The sequence below is a fragment of the Panthera pardus genome, unplaced genomic scaffold (assembly GCF_024362965.1).
Source record: "Panthera pardus isolate Hobbes unplaced genomic scaffold, ASM2436296v1 HiC_scaffold_27, whole genome shotgun sequence".
Taxonomy (NCBI): Eukaryota; Metazoa; Chordata; class Mammalia; order Carnivora; family Felidae; genus Panthera; species Panthera pardus.
The window spans coordinates 26,618,084-26,645,256 of NW_026526843.1; the positions used below are offsets into that span (position 1 = coordinate 26,618,084).

The 27,173-nt window shown below is 42.8% G+C and overlaps 1 protein-coding gene and 1 long non-coding RNA gene across 11 annotated transcripts in view; one reads left to right on the forward strand and one right to left on the reverse strand.

The window, feature by feature from the left end:
* GRIA3 (glutamate ionotropic receptor AMPA type subunit 3) overlaps positions 1-27,173 on the reverse strand; it is a 266,931-nt gene that overhangs the window by 50,352 nt on the left and 189,406 nt on the right. For all 7 annotated transcript variants that reach the window (XR_002073142.2, XM_019421825.2, XM_019421824.2 and 4 more), the window contains 4 exons: positions 26,967-27,074; positions 25,306-25,512; positions 13,480-13,856; positions 3,004-3,202 (listed from right to left, as the gene is read on the reverse strand). Coding sequence is in view for 6 of the 7 variants with exons in the window: in XM_019421825.2 (XP_019277370.1) it covers positions 3,004-3,202; positions 13,480-13,856; positions 25,306-25,512; positions 26,967-27,074 (891 nt within the window). In the remaining variant the exon portion in view is untranslated. The remainder of the gene's footprint in view (positions 1-3,003; positions 3,203-13,479; positions 13,857-25,305; positions 25,513-26,966; positions 27,075-27,173) is intronic.
* Positions 1-27,173, forward strand: part of LOC109250727 (uncharacterized) — a 160,365-nt gene that overhangs the window by 42,126 nt on the left and 91,066 nt on the right. The window contains exon 1 of one of the 4 annotated variants that reach the window (XR_008418398.1): positions 25,157-25,275. The exons of the other annotated variants lie outside the window; for them this stretch is intronic. This is a non-coding gene — a long non-coding RNA (uncharacterized LOC109250727). Of the gene's footprint in view, positions 1-25,156; positions 25,276-27,173 lie in introns of those variants that run through there. 4 annotated transcript variants of the gene reach the window in all.

The following is a 27,173-nucleotide window of genomic DNA, read 5'->3' on the forward strand; positions in this document are numbered from 1 at the left end:
TGGAGCTGCTGTCTAAGGAAATCAGTTTTCAAGTCGAGAGGGCTCACGGTAATATTTCAGATGTCTCTTCCAGCTACGTGCATTTTGCTCAGTCCCTCCCTGCCTTTCCGGATGGAACAGGTCTCTCTGTGCCAGTGACTTTATGTGATTGTAAGATAACAGCTAAGGATAGCTGGAAAATGAGAGAAACAAAGGAATCATTTTAAAATACCATCATTTCAATGGCAGCCTTATCCAGGAAGAGTAAAAATGTCTGCAGGGCAATTAGAAAGGAATTGTATTTTATTTATTTCTCTTTCTTAGTGGAAGCACTAGAGGGCTGGCCCCGGGCTGTGTTATGGTATTACTATTTGGTCTCTGTGGTTTTAGTATGCAGTGAGAATGGGAAGAAATGAGCTTATGTCGTGTTTGTAAATGCTGCGTGTGATCTTGTTTTAGTCTCTAAAGTTCAGAAGGCATGCCATCTGAGGTCCTCACTTTTCCTGTGTGCGGAGGAGTGACCATTCTTAAAACTGCCCCCAGATCAGTGAGGGCTGGGGGAGGGGTGGTGACATACTAGTTCGGTGCTGTCCCTGGGAGAGAGATGAGGGGTTCTGGCTGGCTGTCTTCTCCGATCTATGTGGTTCAAGGAGGGTGGGGTGGAGACCATGGAGGGTACAAATGGCTTCAAGACGGATGGGTTGGGCTCCCCTGTATTACATGGATACCAACCTTACCCTTTGTTAGGTTTACATAACATTTCCAGCACAAGCAGGCTTAAAAAGTTGATTTTTCTAGATTGCTCAGTTCCACGCTTAGATCATCAACCTTCGTGTGCTGCCCTGAAGAACTTCCCCACAGAATCCTAATGCTGTCACGAGCAACCAATTGGGGAAAACGAAAAAGTGCTGCGTGAGAATTAGAAAATGATTTGCATTTCCTTATACCTGGAAATATCCAGCTCCCTCTCTAATCAGATTCTCATAACAGCCCATTTCCATACGAATTACTCATTGGCTGTAAAGGTCACTAGGAATCGGTGAGCATTAGAAGCTGCAAACCAATTAGAATGTGGCAATAGCTTTGCTCAGAATTGGATGTTGATTCAAATCGGCTCTGGTAATATGAGGCTTTTTAATGAAACCATCATCGAATAGATTAGCAGACACTTTCCTGGTTTTTGAGAAAGACACAAAATGTGTGGCGGGTGGGGTCTGGGTGGGGGGACAGCGACTGTTTGGTCATGCTTTCAAGCCTTTGCCCTCATAAATCTTCCCAGAGAGGGTCCTTTGCCTCCAGTATGGATGAATGGCCTTTGAAAGCTTAATGGGAATTGATGCTGTCTATCGATTACCATTTAAAGTACACCTTCGTAATTTCGAATCGTTTTTGAAGGCAAAATGCTTTCCAATGGAACAAGGGGCTCTTATCAAAGGGTCCAAGTCTGGTATCTTGGTAGCCTAAGTGATCAATTACTTCATATAGCAAGTTGATGCCTATTGGGATGCTTTTGAAGGTGGATACCAACCAAATTTCCATGGAGCTGATAATGTGCTGACTACTCAGCAGATGGAAGTTGCCCGCTTGTTGCCCTGAAACATGTGGGTGATTTCATGTAGGCAGGGGATTATTTCTAGATAAGTTTCTGGGACTTCCACAGTGGTGAGGGTCAAGGCCAGGTTAGTTCCAGAAGGTCTTCATTGATAGTTCCAATACTGGGCCCCTCTCTCTCTTTGGGGATTTTGATCTGCTCGGTAAACAGTGGTAAAAGTGAGAAAGGGATGTCCAGAGCCGATAAGAATTGTGGCAAGGGCCCTAGAATGAATGCTTTCTCCTTCAGGGAATGAAAACAGTTTTTAGCTAATTGCTACAATTGTGAGAAACCTACTCCTGGTTTTCCATGAAATAACTGGGCAAATCTCATAATACATGCAGAAATACATTTCTTACTGATTTCTTAAAGTAAGCTGGTTTAGCACCAACATCGATCTATCCTGGACGTTACGGAAAAGTTAGTAGTTACACCTGCCAACCAGCTTAATTATTGGTTGCACAGACTAAACGTTTCCCTTTTACCTACTCTACAAGTGGCCTCTGTATCATTGCTACAACCAGTTATAGTGGTTATAGTAGCGGGCAGTGGTAATGTAGAGAATGGGTCCATTTTCTAATCACCATACTTTCCTGGTTGGGGAAACTGAAAAACATTTGAGTTCTTAAACACTCCACTGGGAGCCTTTCTCGTAGTCCAGCTGGCAGAACAAAGATCTTGATAGTTTATGTAAAAGTGGCTTGTCCATCATATCATCCTTCTAGAACTTTCTGCTTTGATCTTCTTTCATCTTTCCTCTTGACAGTGTTTCTGTAGCTTTACTACCTTTTGCTAGTGAACAACTTGCTGTTTCCCCACTAAGATTGGGTCTATGATGGAGTAGAAGGGGGGTATAAGTGTACTCAAGAAACGAAAACAATCACCACCTTCCTTGAACGTTGCATTATCAGCAGGTATATGAACGCTTGAAATAAGTGTAAAGCACTTCGATAGGAAACCAGTGTCTGACACAGAATATCTAATTTTATAGTCTATCACTCTGCAGAGTCTTAGAGCCAAGTACCTAAGTTCTGTGAAACGCTGAGACATAATATCTACCTTTATAAAAGCTCAAAAGGAGAATGCATATCATTTAGTTCAGCCCCCTCAGTTTTCAAGGAAGGTGATCCAGGCTAATGGCTTGCCCAAGGACAAACAATCGCTTTGCGACAGGGATGAGATTCAGACCTGGGAGTTCAAGCTCAGTGCCCTTGTATCCAACTTGTTACATCGCGCACGAGTCTTAATTGAAGCAACAATGAAGTAGGTCACCAGCCAAGCAGGGCTGTATTTATGTATTATGCTGTTTTATGCTGCACTTCGATAACATCCCCACACTTTCCCATCCCTCCCTTAAAAGTACTGTGAATTTGCCTTTGTGAGAAGATGATAAAAGAAAAAGCAGCAGGCCCAATTAACCGCCAAGCACTTACTCTGAAAAATTCTTTCGTTGAACCGGAGTCCAGGGTCCCATATGCAATTTCAGTCTGCTTAGCTAAGTCTTCAGCACTCTCTATGGGAGAGACCATCCTCTCCACAGTCAGGAAAGCAGCAAGATTGGCAGTGTAGGAAGAAATTATGATCAGGGTGAAGAACCACCAAACCCCTCCGACAATCCGCCCGGACAGCGACCTGCAAAACAAAACAAAGACCAGTCCGGACCCGGAGGGGCCGGGTTTCAGTTTACGAAAATCATTATCTTAATTTCGGGAAAGAGAAGTGGTTTCAGTATAGTTGAAGTAGGTGATGCCAGGGAATTAAAACAGCAAACAAAAGTAACATATTAACAACATCCCATGTGGTGATGGTATATGATGATGGTACATGCATAGTATAGGCCCTTCAGGCCTATCTGGCTTGCAGAGCACGATTTTTTTTTTTAATTCTAGAAAAAATATCTTCTTTTTACCAGCTCCTGATGACACATAATAATTATACTTATCAGATTCTCTTCCTGTGTGAGCTCTGTGTGCTTCTGGGCCTGCGCAATAGAATCACCGGGGACCTTTGTTAAAAACCAAACAAAACACACAAAAAAACCAAAAACAAAACAAAACTCATGTCCAGCCTACCCGACACCAGTTAAATCACAACCTTGGAGGTGGGATCCAGGCATATATATTTTTTAAAGCTCGCCAGGTGATTACAAGGCACGGCCAAGGCTGAGAGCCACGGATGCGAGATGATGTCATGGGAGAAACCGAGTCAAAAGCCCTTACGTATTTGAAGGGAAATGGGTAGGTGTGGGTGGATGAGTACTCTTGACTCTGAGTTTAGTGGAGCCGGTCACGCGTGAGGCAAGGAGCCATAAGATAATATGTATTATGATCTTTGTATAAATGGCTAGTGGGGCTCAGGTACTCAGCTCCAGGGATCCAAACTCTGCTTTTACAAACTAAGCCTTAGCACACAGGACAGCCTCGAGGGAACTAAGGAACTACCAGTATAATAGAATTTGAGGGGCACTAAAAGTTTTGTTTCTACCTCCACCTCTCCCCCCCAAATAATCAAAACAAACAAAACCATCCTCACAAGGCTGCCATAGAGAATCTTCGTGTTGGAATCACCTTCTGCATTTTCTTCAGAAGACTTGGTCAAAATGTTAACACACAACTTCAATAGGACCTATCACATTATCGTGGATTAGTCTATGCAGTTAGTAGAGAATCGGACAGAAGACGGGTAAGTTAAAAAAAATGTTTTTAATGTTTATTTATTTTTGAGAGAGACAGAGACAGAATGCGAGTGGGTTAGGGGCAGAGAGAGAGGGAGACAAAGAAGCAGAAGCAGGCTCCAGGCTCCGAGCTGTCAGCACAGAGCCCAACGTGGGGCTCGAACCCCACAAACCGTGAGATCATGACCTGAGCTCAACCGACTGAGCCACCCAGGCACCCCAAGATGGGTAAGTTTTAATAAGGGAAAAATTCGTTGTTAAATGTAACTATGCCTTTGGCATTACCTGCGGTGTTTGCGAAAAGGCTGGTTCGGAATACGTGAGCGCTCAAGAACCCGCATTTCTTACCCATCCCTGGTGACTGCAGTGGTCTGCAGACCAGAACGAGAAATACTGTCCTTCTTCTACATCAGTGATTCTCAACTCTGCCTGCACATCGGAATCGTCTGGGAAGCTTGAGGCAAAATAAAACAAAGCACAGCGGCACACAAAAAATGCCTAGGCTCCACCCCAGATCATCTAAGTCAGACTCTCTGGGGGTTAGGCCTAAGCAGCAGTATTTGCGGAAAGCTCTGGTACAGCCAGGATTGAGAGTCGTGGTCCCTACATCATGAATGCTGCTCAGGGGAGGGTCTGTGGGAAGCAAGGGGGCCGTGAAGGCACTGAGTGCTCAGTGATGGGTTGGGGCTGGTGCGGAGGCAGCTTCACCTCCATGACAATGTTGCTCGAGGCTGGCTCTGTCTACAGAAATGAAAATCTGGTCCCTAGGTTCTAGAAAACTTTGCCACATTATCTCTAGGATAGTTCTTTCTGTGGCGGAGCTCCAGCCTGATTAAGCTATGTTCTCCCGTGCCCAGAAAAGCTCACAGGAAAAGAACCCACTGTGATGGAAAGTGAAGAATGGGCATAGGAGCCTGGCACATCTCCAGGCTCTGTGGGAAGAGGGAAGTTCTGGGCTGAAAGCTAGCAGGTCAAGCTCTTCTCTGTTTGTGCTTGCATTTTACCATGTCCAGGCAAATTTAAATTCCCGTGTCCCAAGATAAACTTTTATTAGCCTCTGGAAAATTCAGTTGTTTTTGATTTTCCACTCTGATCAAATCATTTTGGCAGGTGTTTTGATAAATGGCATTCTTCACTGATTAACTGAAACAAAACTACTTGATTTTTTAAAGTCTGCAATTCCTATTGGTTCCCGGATGCTTAAAGCAACCCTCCTTGCTTTACTTTTGAACACAATCCCTTTTAGCCTTTCAGATGTGAAAATCTGCTTTGCGACAGATTTCTCTAATAGTTATATTCTCTCAGGATTTCGTCTGGGAACACGTCCCTTTTTTTTTTTTAATTTTTTTTTTCAGCGTTTTTTATTTATTTTTGGGACAGAGAGAGACAGAACATGAACGGGGGAGGGGCAGAGAGAGAGGGAGACACAGAATCGGAAACAGGCTCCAGGCTCCGAGCCATCAGCCCAGAGCCTGACGCGGGGCTCGAACTCACGGACCGCGAGATCGTGACCTGGCTGAAGTCGGACGCTTAACCGACTGCGCCACCCAGGCGCCCCGGAACACGTCCCTTTTAATCAGAAGAGATAAAAACATCTGGATGAACCAGAAAGAATGTGTTACACTTCCAAATGCTAAAAGTTTGTAGGATATTTCAATGATGAATTTGGACCCTCATAGTCTTTCTTCATTGTTGCCATATATATTTAATTTATTCTCGACTGCTGTGACTCTGGAAAGAATTTTACCGTATAAAAGATTAATGTTCCAAAGTAGCATCCATAGTAATAGGGTAATAAAAATGATAACAATAATAGCTAACCCTTCCTGAGCACTTCCTGTGTGCCAGACCGTTCTGATTACTTTGGGTTGACATGGGTCAACTCTTTCCAGATTAGAAAACAGAGGCATTTAACATATGAAGAGACTGAGGCACAGAGAGGAGAAATCAGAAATCAATCATCTATACTTATACAACAGGAAAGAAATGCCCACATTTCTGTGCTACCAAACAGTCACATTTTCTAGAAGACAATCTAGAATGGTGTATAAATTATAGAAGGTACAATTTTCTGACAATAACTGAGAATTATAGTTGCAGGAAAACCAAACATGCTTGGATAATTATTGTTTATCATCTGTTTGTTGTTCCTTTGGAATGAAACTGTGAATGCCATCCTTATTTGGAAGGATAGGGTTTTCCTGAGACCAAGGGGAGAACGGATTTTGGAGTGATTCCAGAATCATGGTTTGGTATGGAAAGGGGTGTATTAAGCTCACGGAGAAAAGGTGCAGTGGCACTCAAAGGGAAGCGGCTCTGTAAGAATTTTTACATTTCCCTTTTCTCGTTAATGAAACCAGAGCCATTTAAACCCACATTTCACACGGAGGCTATATAAAAAGTGACTGATGGGTCAGCCCCATGACATTTTTAAAAGGATCTATTAAAACAAGACAAGACTTTATAGTTGAGTTAAAAAGACCTGTCATTTTCCAGTTTCTTTCCCCCCATTAACGCAGCTTCAAAATGTTTAACGTTCATTTCAAAGAGTTTTGTTGCACAAGACAGATTTTGAGGTTAGCATAATGAAATGGCTATAAAATGCTGCACATTTAGTATTTATAAAAATGCATCATAAGGAGCATATCGTACCTTTTGAAGAAATGTAAGAGGAGGCGTGAAGTTAATGAAAGTAGATTAGCAACAAGAGGAAAACAGACATAAAAACACCGCAAAATAATATACAATGCTCTTGTTATCTGTAATAATACGGAAGTAGAGTTTCTGAGTTAATAAGAACATGTATTTTACGACCTCTGAAATGATAATAAAAGTGAGCTATGTGCTGTACCCTTCATCCTGTAAGGAAATTTTGAAATGTTCACTTTACTAGCTTCGCAAGATCAAGAGCTGAAACCGTAACCGCTTCTCCTTTGCACAAACTCTTCATCATTCTCTTTTCTCCCCCTCTTCTTTCTTGCAAAGTATGGATCTTTTCTACACTCTATTCAATGCTGTATCTATGACAGGTTTTTAAAAAGCGTGCAGAATCAATCTTTGGCTCGTATAGTATTTTCTGATGGGAATAAGTAACCATCTTCCAAAGACCGAAAACTACGGCTTTCAGCCAGAACAGTCATGAAGTAGTCGCAATAAAAATCCTGCTCTTACATCATTAATTTATCACCACATCACTCCTACTTTGAAGAGAATTTGCAGTAGGATGAGATGCTGGTCGGACATCGGCAAACGAAAGGACGTTGCTTAAAATGGAGTACAAAAAAAAAATCCTGTTGTCTTCCATCCCATTCATTTCATGCCCTTCGTGTCTTTTATCATTTTGTTCATATTTTCCACTTTACAGAAGGATTTAGGTGTCAACTAACCTGGACAGATGTCCTACCCACTCCTCTAAAGTATTTGAACATTTAAAAAAATGTTTGTTTATTCTTGAGAGAGAGACAGAGACAGAGTGTGAGCAGGGGAGGGGCAGAGAGAGAGGGAGACACAGAATCGGAAGCGGGCTCGAGGCTCCGAGCTGTCAGCACAGGGCCCATTGTGGGGCTCGAACCCACGAAATCGTGAGATCATGACCTGAGCCGAAGTCGGACGCTTAACCGACTGGGCCACCCAGGCGCCCCTTTAGTATTTTATATCTTGAAGGGCTAGAGAAGAGTGGTGTCTTTGGAATAATATGTACACAGTAATCAGGTTCAAGTTAGCATGTTCTCTGGGTCAGAATTCCCCCAATCCTCACATCTACTTGGCTAGCCCTCAGAGGTCCCTGCAGCTTCAAAGAAAGTCAGCAGGGGGAGCATTTGCCTGGAAGGACTTGCACTTCAGACTGCTTAGCAAGGTTCTATCAAAGTTTCACAAAGGAAATAAATTTCAGATTAAAAAACTGTAACATTCTGTCACCATCCGTAAACCATTATAAGAATAATACAGTCAAAATATTTACACCAGGTGAAATCCTTAAGGAGAGCACTTTGCAGATTCAGGAAGGAAGGTTGGTGGTCATTTCTCATCAGAAATCAGCTATGCGGCACTGGCTAAAATTTGAGCTGTATTCCTAAGGAGTTTCAGGGACTCAAACGCAAGTACCATATTAAGTGTTAGTGTTTGTGAAATCAGGGCAGTTAAGAGCAGCCGCTTTAATAATGACGGTGGCTAACCTTTACCGAGAGCTTACTGTCGCCAGGTACTGCACTTTACATTTCTCGGAGGAGGAGCTGAGGCTCAGGCAGATTTAGTAACGTGCCCGAGTTACACAGCTGCTAAGCCGACTGTGAATCTAGTGAGCTGAGCTCCGGCACCCACGTACTTAACCACTACGCTACCTCCATCTGGCTGCACCCGCGGCCTAGCTCCCCATTCCCCGTCAAGGGGAAGAGGGTTGAATGGAATCTCCTTATGCTTTCTTCTCCCGACTGCCCCCCAAAACACATTTGTATATGGAGAGGACCTCAGCTCATCACATGGATCACCCTCTCGCAAGGTGATTCAGCCTCCAGCGGAATTGCTCAGTCTGAACAACGGGAGTGGTTGAAACTATCAAACCGAACCTCGACGTGGGCTCTTTAAGCTTCTAGGCCCCCGTCCGTACCAGTATTGGATGGAAACAGAATGATGCTCGGTTTTCCTCGTGATGTCTCATTGCCGATTCCCTGCTCTTTTACTTTGGGGGAACACCCGCTCGGCAGCATGTTGAGCGCTCACTGCCCCCTTTCTTTACCAACCCGGGCAGGGGCAGGGTTTCGGCAGAGGTCGGGAGACTAGAAAACTAGCTCCCGGGCACGAACGCGAACCGAACCCGAGGAAAAGAACGGACCAAGCCGCGCGCCTGTAGGTCGGTAGTGAGAGGCGGCGCGGGCCGGTGGGAACAGTTTGTACCGCTGGCTCTCCGAACCCCTATGACCCTGGCCTCCGTCGCATTCTCTCTCTGGGTCCTGTTCTTTGGTCTACGATGCGAGAAAAGCAGCCCACCTTGTGGCACCGCCTTGAGGGTTAAAAATCCGTATGATAACGCAGGGAAAGTGCCCATACGTGGCGAGGTGGGGGAGCTCAGGGAAGGTCACTGTCCCCCTGCCCTCAGCGAACGGAAGCAGCGGGGTGAATTTGTCTGCCATCTCCTCCCGCTATAACAGTTGAGAGCTGTACTTTAAAGTGTGGTCTCTTACAATTCCTTGAATCGCCTCGATCGGGGGACAAGCCAGAGTGTACGGTGTATGTTCGCACTGGGGGCTTTCTGGAGAGTCTGCATTCTAAGTGTGGCCCTTCAACAGAAGTAAAGGGGAACGCAGGCATGTGCAGTCAAGGCAACCGGGAATCTGAGGGCGCAGCCATATCATTACCAGGAATTTCAAAAGCTGTAATAGGAAAGCACATTTCAGTGGAGTTTTCTGGTATACAACTGAGCACAAATATAGAACCACTAGAGCTCTCAAGACGAGGAGAAATAAATATGCTAAAAAGCATAAAATGGTTTCAAGAGGCTGAAAGATATAATTTCCTTTGAAGGCCACAAAAAACAGTATTGAAGGAGGGATCACTCATATGGTAGAAAATGTACAGACCAATCATTTATTACTCAAAAGCACAGGATCATGCGTTTCTCCAGACCAGTGTTATTCCATGGGCTGTGTGCCCCGTTGCTGGGTTGAGTTGCAACCAGCATATAAAACAAAATGAGGGGAAAACCAACAGCCCACTTTACACACTGTGTGTTAGCCAATGTGACAATAAATTATATTAAAAAAAATAAAACTAAAACAAAATAAGGGGCACCTGGGTGGCTCACTTGGTTAAGCATCCGATTCTTGGTTTCGGCTCAGCTCTTGATCTCATGGTTTGTTAAGTTCAAGCCCCATATCGGGCTCTGCACTGACAGTGCGGAGCCTGCCTGGGATTCTCTCTCTGTGCCCCTCCCCTGCTTGCTCTCACTCTTCTCTCTCTCAAAATAAATAAATAAAACTTAAAAAAAGAAAACAAAATGAAACAATATATCCAAGTTCATGGCACACTGCAAGGGTAACCTTTGGTGAAGCTTCTGTTATATACCTATACATGTACTGAGTCATCGTGGGAAAATGTATTTTGTACTGAGGGATATAGTCAGAGTTTGAAAGCCATTGCTCTATACGACAGTATCTAGTGCAGTATAATGACATCTGTATCTTAAAAAAAAAAAAAAAGGATTTGATATATTTCAGTGCCACAGAAGAGCCACAGCTTAAATTCTACTACAAAAAAAAAAAAAAAATCTGTCCAGCTTGTCATTTTCAGGTCATCATCTTTAAGTTATTACTTAATGAAGCAATATGCATAAATACTTCTAAAAACAAATAGCTTTTGGAGTCCTGTTTGAGTATACAGAATAGGATGCAGCACTCCAGTGGGGCTATCACAAATTGAGTTCTGAAAATTCACTTACAGAAACCAGTAACATCTCCAGCCTTAATGACTCTCCAGGATTGCCTCAACACAGATTGCCAGCCATGTTAAAAAAACCACTCAATTACGGGATCGTTCGGAAACCCTACTCTCCAAATGAACATTCAAAAAAAAAAAATGAGAAAAGAAACTCGCAAAACAAATGAACTCCCGTGTGGTATCACAAAATGACACACGTTGTAAACACAAAAGGAACGGGCAGTGAAAGAATTTGGGAGAATCTAACCAAGCAGATTGAGAGCGGCAAAAGGTGTGATTTAGACAAATGAGGCTTGCCCCAGACACCTTGTACTAGAAAAGAGAGGATGGTTACCATGTTTCCAGTCTTCAGTTGAAATGCTTCACGCTCCAAGTGGATAATCTCAAAATGAAGTATGCTGTAAAACCATAGTGGGTGACCTTCTAAGTCCTTACATTCTAAATGAAAATCCCCATACATTTGTATAATGGACTCTGGTCAGTATTTGGATTAACGTTCAATTTTACCAAAATGACAACTTTTTATTTCAGAAAAAAACCCCACTCCCCCCCCCCCCTCATTTTAAAGATGTTGCATTTGCTTACAGTATTCTGTGATTATGAACTCAACACTTTTTGTTTAGGTGAGTTAACACTTAAACTAAGTGGGAGAGGTCCTGGACACTCACATTTCAATATTTTCGGTAGCTTCACTGAGATGAAATTGGCATATCATCAAATTCACCAATGTAAGTGTACCAAGAATGGTTTTAGTAAATTTAAGAGTGTGCAGCCATCGCCACAATCCAGTTTTGGAGCATTTCCCTCCCCCCAGAGTTCTTTCATGCTCATCTGCAGTTAATTCTGACAGGGCCGGTGCTAGGGTGAGGCAAGTAAAGCATTTACCCCACGCACAAAATTTAAAGGGTACCAAAATCTCATTAATCACAATAAATAACACTTTAGTGCAATATTAAAAAAATCGCAATTCAAAAAAATCCATGATGAACAAATATCACAATTTTAAATAAAGACTGAATTTGACCCTTGAACTTGATGTACCCAGCCGTACTTGCCTCACCCTAATCCACTACTTATTAGCTTCTCTCTGCTCCTCCTATGTCCCCAGAAACCACTAACGTAATTTCTGTTCCTTGTGGATTTGCCTATCCTGGACAAATGGAGTAAATCAATATGGGGCCTTCAATAAATAGAATTCAATAAATGGAATCATATAATATGTAGCCTTTTGTGTCTGGCTTCTTTCTAACGTTTTCAAAGTTTACCCATGTTGTAGCGTGTCAGTAGTCTGTTCTTTTTATAGTATTCCGTTGGATGGAAATGCCGCATTTTGTTTATCCATTCCCTTGCTGATGGATATTCGGGTCGTTTCCACTTTTTGGTTATTATAAATAAAGCTCCTATGAACATTTATAAGTCTTTGTGAGGATGTAGGTTTTCTTTTCTCCTAAGTGAATAGCGAAGTGAAATTGCTGTGTCATATTTTAAGTGTGTATCCGACTATAAGAAACCGCCAAACCATCTTCTAATTTGGCTGTAGCATTTTGCATTCACACTACTGACGGATGAGAGCTACAGTCATTCTACATCCTCGTCACCACTCAGTACTGTCATTTTTATTATAGCCATTCTAGAGGGTATGTAGAGATATCGCATTGTGACTTAAATTTGCATTTCCCTAATGACTAATGATGTTGAGCATCTTTATATGTGATTATTAGCCATTTGTATATCTTCTTTGGGGGAAATGTCTATTCAAATCTTTTGTCCATTTTGAAAATTGGGTTGTCTTCTTTATATTGGGTTGTAAGAGATCTTTATATATTCTGGATATAAGTCCTTGATCAGATGTATGATGTATGATTTGCTAATGTTTTCTCCCAGTCTGTGGCTTGTATTTCATTTTCTCATGATGTCTTTTGAAATGCAAAAGTTTTGAATTTTTTTTTTTAATGTTTATTTATCGTTGAGACAGAGAGAGACAGAGCATGAGCAGGGGAGGGTCAGAGAGAGAGGGAGACACAGAATCTGAAACGGGCTCCAGGCTCTGAGCTGTCAGCACAGAGCCCGACGCGGGGCTCGAACTCACGGACCGTGAGATCATGACCTGAGCTAAAGTTGGCCGCTTAACCGACTGAGCCACCCAGGCGCCCCCGAAAGTTTTGAATTTTAATGAAGTCCAGTTTATGGAATTTTTAAAAACGGATTGTTCTTTTTGTGTTTTGAAAATTCTTTGTCCAATCCAAGATCACATAGACTTCCTCTTACGTTTTCTTTTAGTAGTTTTATAGTTTGAGTTCTAGAACTTGGGTGAGATGCTACAATGAATAGTTGTAGGCAGTCTAAGAGCAAAGTGAAAAAAGGTCACTGAAAGGGGAAAGTAGGAGGGTTTTTAGGAAGAGTTCTATATTCTTTCCATTTTTTTCTAGATCCAATCTCTAGACAAATGAGAAAATGTTTCAGCTCAGTTAAGGAGGAAACCATGCCTGTTTGATCTGATCAAGGCTTAGTACTAGTTTTATCCGAGAATTATTAATATTAGCTGACAATGTTGCCTTTATCCAGAGTCCAGATGTTTTCTATAATATGTATAAATATACAATACTATAGAAATGCATGAAGGACATTCAAAACAACACCGGTAACACACTCAGTTCATGGACGCAGGCACACAAAATGGCTTGATGGTAATTTGTCATTGGATGGAATGCTAAATGAAAGAAATCTGGACTCGAGATGGGTGAATGCCAGATGTACATGAATGGATCACAGCCACAGAATGCAAGGAGGCATGGAAACAAACCTTGGAGAAATATCACAGCCTTGCTGCATAAAGGCACCCAAGGAAAACCAAAGACTGTTAAATATTCCAAATTCATTTGGAGGGTCAGGAGGGCTTTGCGGATCACGAGGTTCTTCATTGTTGTCTTCCAAGTGCCATTCATAGGGGCTGAATCTGCTGACCAGGAAAAGAACTACGCTGACTCCAATGTAGGCAAAGACGATGCACATCCAGATTTCGTAAGCCAAGGGATCCAGAAATGAGAATACGCCTGGTTTTGATTTCTGAGGCTTCTTTATCATGATGGAGATGCCCAGGCTCATAAATGGCTTTGAGAAATCTATGACTTCTTCACGGACCAGGGTTATGGTGAGTGGAGCGACAGCTATATCAGCCCTCTGGAAAAAAAAAAAAAAATTTTTTTTTTTCTTTTAGAGATAGCATTTCCATTATTCATTTGCCACTTACTAAAACCTCCTTGGTGGAAATATAAACTCTTAGATCACTACAACCGATTGATTTGTCAATGCTTTGATCAGAAAAGTAGTAGCATTCAATGGGTTGTAAAAAGCTTTAACTTGACGGTAAGGTGAGGAAAGGGCACTGGCTGGCTGGCCGCTTGGCCTTTTGTCCTTTGCAACCTATTGTTGACTTATGGCAACTGCCTCAGTTTTTCTTTCTTAGAATTTTTCTGCTCCCTTGCAACTCATCTTGTACTCCCTTGTGACATATCACTGCTTAACTCTTTTTTCTATAACTTTATTTACTTATTTTAATGTTTATTTTTATTTTTGACAGAGAGAGAGAGAGAGAGAGAGAGAGACAGAGTACAAGCTGGGGAGGACAGAGAGTGAGAGAGAGAGAGAGAGAGAGAAGCAGGCTCCAGGTTCTGAGCTGTCTGCACAGAGCCCAACCCGGGGCTCAAACCCACAAACTGTGAGATCATGACCTGAGCCAAAGTCTGATGCTCAACCAACTGAGCCACCCAGACTCCCCCCTTTCTTTTTTTTTATTTTAAGTAAGCTCTATGCCCAACGTGGGGCTTGAACTCATGATCCCGAGACCAACATTCACATGCTCTACGAACTGAGCCAGCCAGGTGCCCCGATCACTGCTTAACTCTTGTTTTCTTAATTTTAATTTTCATGCTCTTATGTCTTATCTCCCTCACGTGACTGGATATTTTTGAGGGGCAAGCAAGTAGTCTAGACTCTGTGCCTCCCTCCCCACCATGAGGTGCAACACAGGACCACAGTACTCAGTGTAAAATTTACTTGAGTGTTTGCTATTATTCTTGAATTATTTTTTTCAGAGCATGTCTATTAAAACATAGGTTCTTCAAAGGCAGGGACTCAATCTTCTGGGTTTCTTTTTTGTATCTGTCACTGCAACACATTTTAAACCAAAGAAACTAGAGATGACTAAAAAATAAGTGGCTGACTTTTGAAAATAATCTATGTAAACATGAAAGAATTCTGCATGGGCGAGAACAAAGGTAAAGCTGTTATTAGAATACGTATGAATTTATATAGGAAACCATCATGTCTAGTGATAAATATCAGTGGGGCACTCACATGTGTTGGATCAATAAAATAAAAGTGTCAGTAGTACCCTGCATAATGGGCTCAGGCAAAGGCAGGCAATGTTTTTATATTAATCCCGTGAAAAAAGACGCTAGAAATTTTCTTTTTTCTTTTCTTTTCTTTTCTTTTCTTTTCTTTTCTTTTCTTTTCTTTTTTCTTTTCTTTTCTCTTCTTTTCTTTTTGGTGCTAGCAATTTCTACACTTCATTCTTTTGTCTTCCACGATTTTTCTTTTTTAAAATGTTTATTTATTTATTTTGAGAGAGACAGAGAGTGCGAGCAGGGGAGGGGCAGAGAGAGAGAGAGGGGGAGAAAGAGAATCCCAAGCAGGTGCCATGCTGTCAGCACAGAGCCAGATGAGGGGCTCGAACTCATGAACTGTGAGATCATGACCTGAGCTGAAACCAAGAGTCGGATGCCTAATGGACTGAGCCCCCAGGCGCCTCCACAACTGTTCTTCTACAACAGTAGTAGGTTTAATAGACTTTAGTCTGGAGCCAGGCCTTAAAATGCATACCTAGAAAAATGCTTCTAAGGAAAGCTTTTTGGATGGTCCATCAGATATGAAGTGAAAACACCAATTTTGAGGATCATTTTTTTCTATGTTACATAGGGTTATATCTCAATATCCTTACCAGTGAGGGGGGAGATAATGATGAATTCTGAGATAGAAGATGTTTTCAAAGAAATGTTTTACTAACTTGAGCTCCATATGGTGACTCAAACTGGTTCAAAAACACATCTTAATTAATTTAAAGAGAAATGCAGATAATACACAGCCAGCTACCATTTATTCGCTGCTTACTCTGTGTGTAAGCACCTCATATATATTATCTCATTTAATTCTCACAGCAAACTAATCATCCTCATGCGAATGAAGGAGAAACTGAGGGCTGGGATTAGAATCCTGGTCTTCAGATTTCAGAACTCATACTCTTTTTCTGGTTTGTTTCAAGTTATTTAAATTCTAGTTAGTTAATATATAGTCTAATATTGGTTTCAGGAGTAGAATTTACTGATTCATCACTTACATTTAGCACCCATAGCCCATCACAAGTGCCCTCCTTAATGCCCATCACCCATATAGCCCTCCTCCCAACCCTGCCCTGGCAACCCTCAGTTTGTTTTCTATTGTTAGAGTCTCTTATGGTTTGCTTTCCTTTTTCTTCTTCTTTCCCCAATATTCATCTGTTTTGTTTCTTTAAATTCCACGTAGGCGTGAAATCATGTGGTATTTGTTTTTCTCTGACTGAATCGTTTTGCTTAGCATAATACACTCTGGCTCCATCCATGTCATTGCAAATGGCAAGATTTCATTCTTTTTGAGGGCTGAGTAATATCTATCTATCTATATATCACATCTTCTTTATCCATTTGTCAGTCGATGGACTTTTGGGCTCTTTCCATAATTTGGCTACGGCTGATAATGTTTGTAGAACTCACACTCTTAACCACCATAATGTCCTAACTCTATAGACGTGTACAGGTTTCTACTATACACTACTTTTAGGTACAACGATCAACCCCTCTCAGGTTCCCTCCAGTGTATATCTGAGTGCCCGTTCCGTGCCAAGCACTACTCTTGGTGCTGGGGATGAAGCCGTGAGCAACAGACAAAGCAGGCACAACTCCTCACCCTTGTGGAGGATGTCCTGTAGCCCAGGGGAGCTTCAGAAAGTATGTATTTCTTGAAGCCAACAGTCTGCTGAGCAAATCTACCTGAAATGCTCACTAGCATCTCAGACGTCCCCAATTGTGAAGTTAAATCCATCATCTATCACACAAAAGCTGATTCTCCTCTAAGTCTGTGAGTGATGCTTCTTCCACACTTTTTGCGGTCCCTGATCCTTACCAGTCCCATCATCTGTGCGGGCGATCTTGCCTCTTTCTTCACTGAGAAGATGGGCGCCAGCTGACACGAGCTCTATCGTCTGTGTCCTTTTTCTTCTCAACATATTGCTGTGCCTTCACCTATTCCTTTTATAAAAAATATTTTATTTTTTCTTAACTAGGCTCCACGCCCAACTTGGGGCTTGAACTCGTGACACCAAGTTCAAGAGTCGCGTCCTCTATGGACTGAGCCAGCCAGGCACCCTGATTCACCTATTCCTTCTTTCACTCCCATCTCTTAGCAAACGAACTTTCTTTTTTTTTTTTTTTTTTTAATGTTTATGTATTTCTGAGAGAAAAGGGGGAAGGGCAGAGAGAGAAGGGGACAGAAGATCCTAAGTGCAGGCTTGAACTCACAAACCATGAGATCATGACCTGAGCCAAAGTCGGACACTTAACCAACTGAGCCGCCCAGGCGCCCCTGAACTTTCTAAGATTTAATCCACTTATTCCTTGAATCCCATATTCTTTGGTCTCTGCTTAAAACTTAGCTCCAGGGCGCCTGGGTGGGTCATCGGTCAAGCGGTCTGACTCTTGATTTTGGCTCAGGTCACTATCAGGTTTGTGACATGGATCCCCAGGTCAGGCTCTGTGCTTAACAGCACGGAACCTGCTTGACATTCTCTCTCTCCCTCCCTCTCTCTCTGCGCCTCCCCAGCTCATGCTTTCTCTCGCTCTCAAACAAACATTTAAAAAAAAATCAGCTCCATTTATTCTTATACTAATTTTTCCTTCTTGACCTATCCCAATGGTTCTCAATGGGTGGCTCCCTGGACCAGCAGCATCAGAGTCACCTGGGAACTTGTTAGAAATGCCAATTCTCAGGCCCCATCCCAGATATATGGAATAAGAAACTGTGGGTGGGATTTGGGTGGCCCTCTAGGTGATTTGAATGCTTGCTGTCATTTGAAAACCATGACTTGGTCTTATTCACTTAAAATCAGATTCAGGTAATTCTGTTTACTGACAGACAGAAATGAGACGAACCCCGCCCCTCCCACCTTCTTTGCTCCTGCTACCTTCTTAACCATACGACATCTTTCTCTATTACCTGTAATCTTGTTGAGAAAATACACCTTTACCATGTCTTGATTTTTAACACCACTTCGTCCTTATAAAACACCTGTGATCTACCTTCTACTCCCCACCCTTCCGATTTATTGACATCGCTTCTTCAACTATATACTTGGTCACCAAATTCGAAGTCCTTCCCTCAGACATTAACTGCTTATGTGACCCCACTAGCCTTTTGCACGATGTGCTCTCTTTCCTTGGCTCTTTGACCCTGAAGACCATGGGTCCTCCTACCTTATGGCATGTTCCTTCTCTGGCATTTGTTCCCGGATTTGCTCTCTTGACCGGCCGAGGCGTAGCTTTGGAGCCTCAGAGTCTACTCATGGGGCCGGCTTAGCGGACATTCGATGAAGGTTTGTGGAGTAATAAGCAAGACTCCTTGAAGGCTCTGTCCTTCACTTTCTCCCCTCAGGATCATCACCTAAGGCTTCAACACTCCCCTCCTAGCTGCAGACTCCTGAATCACCAGTTCTGCATTTATAACCAGAGGGAAGCCAAACAGCAATTTTACCGGTTTTACCCTTTTGCCTGGGGCCAGACCTGATCTTAGAAACAAAAGCTACTGAGGAGATTGGAATTGGCCAGAAAGCGAGAGGGTCTTTTTCTTTTCTTTCTTTCTTTCTTTTTTTTTTTTTTGGCTGAGAGAGTCGGAATCAGCTAGAAAGAGGCTTGGTGCGCCAACAGAAATCACAGATAAAGCCACCTTCTGTCCTTGCCAATGTGTTTCGACCTCCATGCAAATGCCCCTCTCGTATCATTTCCCATTTGATCTCATTTGAATTTAATTAGTTAATTTAACTAGTTTTTTTGATTTTTTTTAAGTCTAAATAATTGAGAGTTCTAAGAGAAATGGCCATTTCTTTGTTTTGGAAGGAAGAAATAAGGGGCATTTGGGTGAGAAAATCACTTTGGATTGAATTTAGGGGACCTGGGTTCTTTTCAAGCAGGTAAAGAAAGGAGTTTGAGAATTTTGACACCCTTTATGGGGGGAAAAACCCCAACATCTCGGCAACAAACAGCCAGCAGATGCTAAGCACGGCTAAACACTAACAAGAAGTGGCTAGAGAGACAAAACACAGCTTCTCGTCTGTTTCCCAGGAACACGCAGCAAAAGACCAGATTCTCAAAGGACGCCATTCCTAGTAGGAGTACTTTTGAAGTCACAGAAGACAACAGAAAGAACTTGCTCCCCCCAGGCACTTGGCTTTTTCCCTCCGTCTAGCTTTTTAACCTTTTCTGAATTGTTTCTTCCTAAGGAGCTTTTTCAAAGAAGGCGGTGTTAGTCTGTTTTTTGGAGGGTGCTCTCTCAATGAAGAATAACATTAAATCTGTGCTCAACTAAGCCTCATTGATGTGGACCTGGCTCCAAAATGAGAATTCCCATGCTGAACCTTAAAAAAAAACAAAAACAAAAAAACCCAAAACCTATTATGGCCGGAAAAAGACAAAGGAATAGCAAAAATCAGGTGGAAGAAGGCTCAATCAGTAGAAAGGAAGGAGCTAGTGATCAGCCAGCCGGATAGGGGACTTAGCAACCCACCCCGTCTCTTGTATGCCTGGTGGGGCCAGCGCGGCAGAACTGTCCTGTCAGCTCACAGGCAGCTATGGAGAGGCCCTTGCCCTCTGCCGCCACTGTCCCCTCCTCCACGTGAAAAGGATGTTGTTATGGTCAGTTATTTCAGGGCCCAAGATCTGCTTGGCATAATGTCTGTGGAGCAATCAAGCTGGTTATAAAGGGAAATGGGAGGAGCCGGTAAGTAGTGTCAGAAAACACCCATTTAGCTCTCCTGGAACTGCCACAGCACGCAGACCAGGAGGAAAGTCATTTTCGAGGCAAGTTAAAGATTTAGGAGGCCAACATAAAGGCAACTCCCCACCCTCTCTGCTCAGAATGGCAGACCTCCGTGCGTCATTAATGCTCCTTCCTGGAGCATTTGAAAGAGAGCACACACATCATTTGAAAGAGAGGGGCATTTTTATCAAACCATCAGCCCTTCTGCCAAAGCCCAGTGTAATCACCTGAAGAATAGAAAAGAATATTTGGCGTCTGTTACTGCACCCTTGCTTCTCTGCCTTTTAGCTGGAAGGACAGATCGACTTCCTGTCTTTCTTAATGGAAAATGAATCTATCTTAGGATAGTGACAACCTAAGAGATAATTTCTGCTAGGTAGAGAAATGTCAGTGTGAATAGCATCTATAAAATTGCCATTTGTCCTGGGAGTGTGAAGGGGTCTGAGGGTGCCCGGGGGCTGCGACCTGGAATCAACCACCCCCCAACCCCATCTCCATCCCCAAGCTGTCTGCTCTCTTTTAAGCCAGAGGTACCAATATGGGCAGTGGTTTGGCCTTTCCCAAGGCAACTCTCTCCCTCCTATCTTCATCTTTAGTTCTAAGTGCTGGGAACATAAGGAACACAGCAGCTGCCTGCTGGCAGGCGACCCTTTGTCAATTAGAACCTCGATTTCTTTCCAGCCCTTTCCCTGACTCTCTTTTTCTGTTAGATTATATCTCCTCTCAAAGGGCAGAAACCCCCAGCTGCCTGCTTTGGGTTTTCAGATATTTCAAGTGATAACTAGAGATGTGTATGGCATTATTCTGGAGGCCACAGATAAGCAGGATGGGTATCTTGGACGGAAAAGCTCATAATCCAACTAGATTGCAACCCCCTTGAAGGCAGATGGGGATGTTGTATCTGATATAACACCAATCTTCCCATAATCTGGCAAGCTTAGTAAACTGAGCCATTGTGACCCAGTCCACAGAGCACTGGGCCAGGAGTCAAGAAACCTGAGTTACAGTCCAAGCTCTGCCAAGCTTTGCAATTTTGCGACCTTGTCACAATTCCCGCCACTATTTCTGTCATCCCATCAGGGCTTGGTTGCCTGGTTTACCCAAATGGCAGTTCTAATGGCCATTCCTGGCTGATCCCCATATTTATCTGTAAAACGACTGAAATGGTAGGCTAAAAGATGTCTAACAGCCCTGTTAGCTACAAAATGTTTTTAAATGTCCTCTTACAACACATGCTATTTTGGAGCCATAAAAACTTGTGGTCTGTAAGCCATTTAAGCTGGGGACAATTACCATGTGGTGATGTTATAGACATCCAGCTCAAAATCAAAACTGCTAAAAGCAGGTGGACAGTTTCAAGTCCATAATGTTCTGAAGAGCTTACATAATGGGGCACATTGTGTCCTACTGACGTTTGTTTCAAAAATAGCCTTCTTAGCAATACAAGGTGCCCCAAACATCAACCTTGATTTGGTTTTCTTTAGAGGGAAAAAACCCATTTAGGAATCATCTGAAAAGAGGCTGATTGGCTTCTTTCTTCCTAAACAAATTTAATTCATTTGGACTCTTTCTGGAGACTTTGTGGTAGATACTGAAATCTTCTTTGCGAAGCTTTTTTCATCTCTGCCTGTCTTCATTTTTTTTTTCCCTACTCTGATCTGTTTTACATGCTAAAAGCAGAAGAGAAAATTCCCTAAAGATAAATCTGTGCTTATCTGTGTAGGTTTCATGTTCATTGCAAGAACTAGTTTTCCTCCCCCCCTTTTTTTCTTAAGCAACTTGCAAACTACAAGAGCCCAGGCCTGCCAGAAACGAATGCCCGTGTTTTCACTTTTCTCCATTTCTATCACTGAAAGAGAAGTGGAAAACTTCCCAGTGCTGGAAGATTACAACTTCTAAATGAAGAGGAGGACACATTCAGCTTGTGAGATCATCCGCCTTCACCGAGAGGTCTTACTCCAGCATGACAAGAACATCCATTTTTCACAGCCACAGGTTTTAGAGGAAAGTGGAAATCGGCAATTGGTTTGCTGTCAATTCCCTGGAATCACCTTGTGTTATTATCCCAGAAGGCATCAGAAACTTGTTCCAGGTGGGAGGAGGGAGGATATTCCTATGAGAGACTTCCCTAGCTATTGCTTTTGTCTTCAGTAGAAAGAACTGGAGGGAATAGAAGGGAAGGCTCCTTCAGAAGAATTTTTACCTATTTGGCAGTGAAGAGCTGATTTCTAAATCACTCAACAAGGAAGGGACTCTCTAATTCTCAAGCTCCCTCACTCACACTTACCCACACTGGAAAGAGGGAGAGAATGTGGAGATTAGGTGGGTGTCGTACAGGGGACACGCCAGAAGAGAAGCCAAAACCCAGTGAGAAAGCTGGGTCTTTGTCCAAACAGTGTCAGGAAATCTTGCTCTATATCAACTGGGACTAATGTCTTGCTCATTGCCAGGAGGGCACTCAGCTATTCACAGAATGTGACAGGTTTTCTCTTGAGACACTAGACAGCTCTGGCTGTTGAGTCACAATGGGCTGGTAGAACTCACGTCAGTTATTCTGGCCTGGTAGAAACCGACACCTGAAATTCATGCTTTTGTGGCCAGTCTTCTCCCCAGAAAGGCAGAGGCACCAAAAGCTTTTCAACAAGTTTCAACTATCTTTTATGATGGGATGGGTGTGAAATAACACTTTAGCTGTTGAGCAGTCTAGGGCAATGGTTAAAGAACATGGACTTCATAGTCAGAGACCTGGGTTCAAATCACTGTGTCACTACAGGCTGTTTGGCGTTAGCCTAAGACTTCACCTCTCTAGGCTTCAGTGTTTTCATCTGTAGAATGATTAACATGATGGCATCTCCCTTGAAGGTATGTTATGAGGATTAAGTTACATAATGTCTACAGAGCATTTAGCACTGGGTCTGGCAACTAGGAAATATGCAACAAATGGTAGCTAATAATAAGAATAAATAATGATAATGATACAAGATTGCCTCTGACCATGAGCTAAATTTAAAGATTAATGCCTGGGCATGACTGTGTGCCAGGCATTCGCTCGTTAGAACAAAAAGTGAGGATCTACTATGGACCACGTAATGTGCTAAGTGCGGGGGAATGCTGTGAGCAAGACAGGACCTCTTGGAGCCTGAGTGTTGGGGAGATGAGGGATAGAAAAGAGAAGAAGACTTGACTGCCAAGTCATAAAGACGTTAGAGTTGTGTCAAGATGGTTCAGAGCTTCTCAGGGTCCTTAGGAAGCATGACAGGTGCTCTGCCCCTTGTTCAGCCCCCTGTCTCTGGCATTACAGGTTCTTCTCTTTCTCATCACTGAGTTCACTTGAGTCTCATCTGCAACTCAGCCCTGTGCCAGTTCCCAGGGCCAACCTTGACCCAAGACGGGAGATAATTGGCTCCAGCCCCATAGCTGGGGGCTGAGGTTCAAATTGCCTTCCTCCTTGTCTGACTGGAGGATGGTGCCCTAGTTTTGGTACTTGAGGTCCAATCTCATTTTAAGCCTTAATTCCTTTTCTGCGCCCTTATTTTTAGCAACGAGCTTCTCCCTTTGTACTTGTTCCTGAGGACCTGTTCCAAAAACTTATTTAGTGACCCCAGTACTATCTTCTGATGGGAGAGCTGTACCTTATTCTTGCTGATTCCCATCTGAACCTCATCCAATCCAGTCCTGAGCTTGAACCTCAGTCCAGTAATTAATTGTGATGGTTTCTTCTTGCCAACTTCATCTCAGTATATGCACCCTCTAGATTCCTCTGTCTTCCCCTAACCTGCTGTCTAGGCAAGGCAAGTCATTGCAAGTAATCCTTGTCTGTTAGATCTAAACGTCTGCAGAATACACTTGTTGCAATGAGCACCGGGTGATGTATGCAAGTGTTGAATCACGATATTGTACACCTGAAACTAATACAAGACTGTATGTTAACCAACTGTAATGAAAATAAAAATCAGAGATAACTAAACATCTGCTGCCACCATCTACACTTGGGTTAGTTCTCTAGTGACTGGTTCACCCAATGGGCAGTTCTTACGTCCAGTTCTGCCTGTCTCTATATGCCTCAGTGGGCGGCCCAAGATCTGACATTCCCAACCAGAGGCCAAAACCTTTTAAAGTAAAGCCACTGCAGAGCTCTGAAGATACAGCTGTACCCCTTCTGAAAGCCCTAATTATCAGTGTAATTCTTCTGTACTTGGCCCATGGGCAAGCCCTTAGCACAATGATTCTATTCCTTTATTAATTCATCCAACAATTATTTGTTGAACTTCCATTATGCGCCATGCTCTGGGATGTTGAAAGAAATCAGATACGGCGTCTCTACTCAAGGAGTTCATAGTCTAGTTGGGGCAAGTTCAGCTGAACTTGTAAACAGATCATTATAACACAGGTTCAAAAGCACTACAAGAAAGCAAAAAGCAGGGGTACCTAACCAGACTGCTGGTGGGTAAATGGTAATCCCATTCAGGAAGTCTTCCTGAAAGTGGGGACACATCAGAGCTCTGGAGGACTGCTAGGTGGCGTTAGCTGACTGAGAGAGGCAAAGGTACTTCCGGGGATGGCCTAAGTGACCTTTAGGGAGCAACACATACTTTTCAGTAGCTGGAACATTGAGTTCTAAGGGGAAAGAGTACAAGATGAATCTAGGGAGGTAGGTAGGTGCCAGATTATGACGTGCACTCCTTGCCATGCTGAGGACTTGGAATTTTATCCTGATTTTTATCTTTTTTTTAAAAAATTAAAAAATTTTTTATTTTATTTTTTGAGAGACAGCGAGAGACAGAGCATGAGCAGGGGAGGGGCAGAGACAGAGGGAGACACAGAATCCAAAGCAGGCTTCAGGATCTGAGCTGTCTGCACAGAGCCCGACGCAGGGCTTGAACCCACGAACTGTGAGATCATGACCTGAGCCGAAGCCGGATGCTGAACCAACTGAGCCACCCAGGTGCCCCTTTATCCTGATTTTTAAAGTGGGAAGTTACAATAATGTGGAGATCTGATTTGCCAGGGTAAGAGTAGAGGCAGGGAAATCAGTTAAATGACCGACAAGTGGTGAGAACCTTAACTAAAATGATGATAGTGGGATGAAGAATGTGTCTGAATTTGAGAGTAGAACACAGGACATGGTCGCTGCCTAGAGATGAGAGAGCAGCGAGCAAAGGTGACCCGTTTGTGTAGGCAAAGTCGCTGAGGCAGCAACTTCTGCTGCCTGACACGGAGAACACAGAAGGGACAGATTTTCAGTAGAGGGCAGGCTGTATTTAATGTTGCCAAATAAAGTTCCCCGATTTTACTTTGCTTTTAGCCACATAATCCTGTTGCCCAAATGGTGCTATTGACAATCCTACCTTGACAGAAGTCAATTGGAGAAGAAAATGTTTTGTTTTTGTTTTTGTTTTTTTTACAGACCACATGAAAACTCTACAATTGAATAATTGAAAATGAAATCCTCTATCATTGATAAGTGGAAAGCATAGAAGTAAGTGAAAATAGCGTTGAAAAGACTTACCCCATAGACAAGTTCTCCAACCATGCCATTCCATATTTTTGTCTCTGGATCCCTTGCGCCATATTTCCCGTCGCCGACAATGGACAATTTGTATTTGATCCTCACGTGTTTGGCTATTTCATAGGCTAAGTCGACACAATAGCCTTCATATCTCTCATTTCCTTCCAATTGCTCATGGTTCTTCTTATACATTACATATGGTGATTCCTTAGGGACCAGAGGGAGATCAAAGGATTACCCCTACACGTTATTCTAAGAGATGATGAATGTAATAACTGTCCCCCCCCACCATGTGCCTGTTGAGGTTTGGTGTGTGAAGAGAGCCTTTAAAAAATGTTTGCTTAATAAGCAGAGGAACCTCAATAGACTGACTATTCGCTGGGCTATCTATTCCTTGGAGTCCCTAACTGATGATTTAAAGATGTAGAGAAGGATTTAAGTTCTTTTCGAGGGTTTGAAAGCAGGACCAGTTTCCACTTGTAAAGCCTTTGATTTAGGCAAACTGGGTAGAGGTATTTCTCTTACATGAAGGTGAACTGCCTTTGATTTCTCAGGATTTCCCATGCAGGAACCACAGCCAGCCCAGGCAAGCCCTTAAGAACCACTGTGATCTTTGTGAGGTCAGGGTCTGTGGCTTATTCGTTTCTACATCCTCACGGCCTAGTACAGTACCTAGGACAAAATGAGGATTTGACATGTCTGTTTGCATGTCAAAGGTAAACTTCAGCTAAATCTCCATTCATTTATTTACATCGTCAGACCTAGGGGTATACTCATTTTCAACCCTGGTTTGTACTTCACGTAGTAAGAACATACCAGCTTTTGGAAAAAACATTTTAAAACTAAATGAGAACACTATCTTGCGTGTCAACCATGCTTTGAATTTTGCAGGAAAGCTTTAAATGGTGAATATTGCCTTGAAACAATATGTCTTATGTCTTATGACATTATGATACCCATTTCATAAATTAAAAGAAACGTAACCTGTGGCTCAGAGAAGTTGTGACTTGCACAGTTAAACACAGGTTAGTGGTAGACCTAACATTAACCCTAACCTACTCTCTCTTTCACATAATGCTGTCTCCCCCACGGTGAAAAGTTAGATTCCAAGTCCAGATGAAACCTCAATCCTTTAGTGAGTGTATATATATGTGTGTGTGTGTGTGTGTGTGTGTGTGTGTGTGTATGCATGCTTGCACGTGCGTGGGGGGTGGCAAAGAAGAGAATGATATATGGAACTGTCCCAAATTCCTATTCTTTTTCTGTTTTTTAAAAAAGTTTATTTATTTTGATAGAGACAGAGAGTAGGGGAGGGGCAGAGAGAAAGAGGGAGAGAGAGAATCCCAAGCAGGTTCTGCAACTGTCAGCGCAGAACCCGATGCAGGGCTTGATCTCACCAACCATGAGATCATGGCCTGAGCTGAAATCAAGAGTCAGACATTTAACTGAAAGAGACACCCAGGCACCCCCCCCCATATTCTTTTTCTTTTTAAAAAGACATTCTGTTCATGATCATAGCAAGATAGTTTGAGAGATTCCTAAGCTGACCTGTTGGATGTTTTCACTGCTTGAAACTGAGGTCTTTTGTACTGGCTGAATAATGCTTTACAGAAAGAAGTCTTGCTGTACAGAAAGCCCACCTACCTTCCCTTCGTACTTACCAGAATGGTAGTCACTACAATGGTCCGGTTCTCTGAGGATGCGCTGTCATTGCTGATTTGCTGATCTGAGAAAGGCACAAATCTTTCGTACTCATTCCAGTAGCCAGCCTAGAAAGAGCAGACATTTGACCTGGTTGCCTTTTTTTTTCACTCAAAAAGTACTGCATGAAATTCAAGTGCTGTTGTGGAATAAAACTTTCTTTTTGG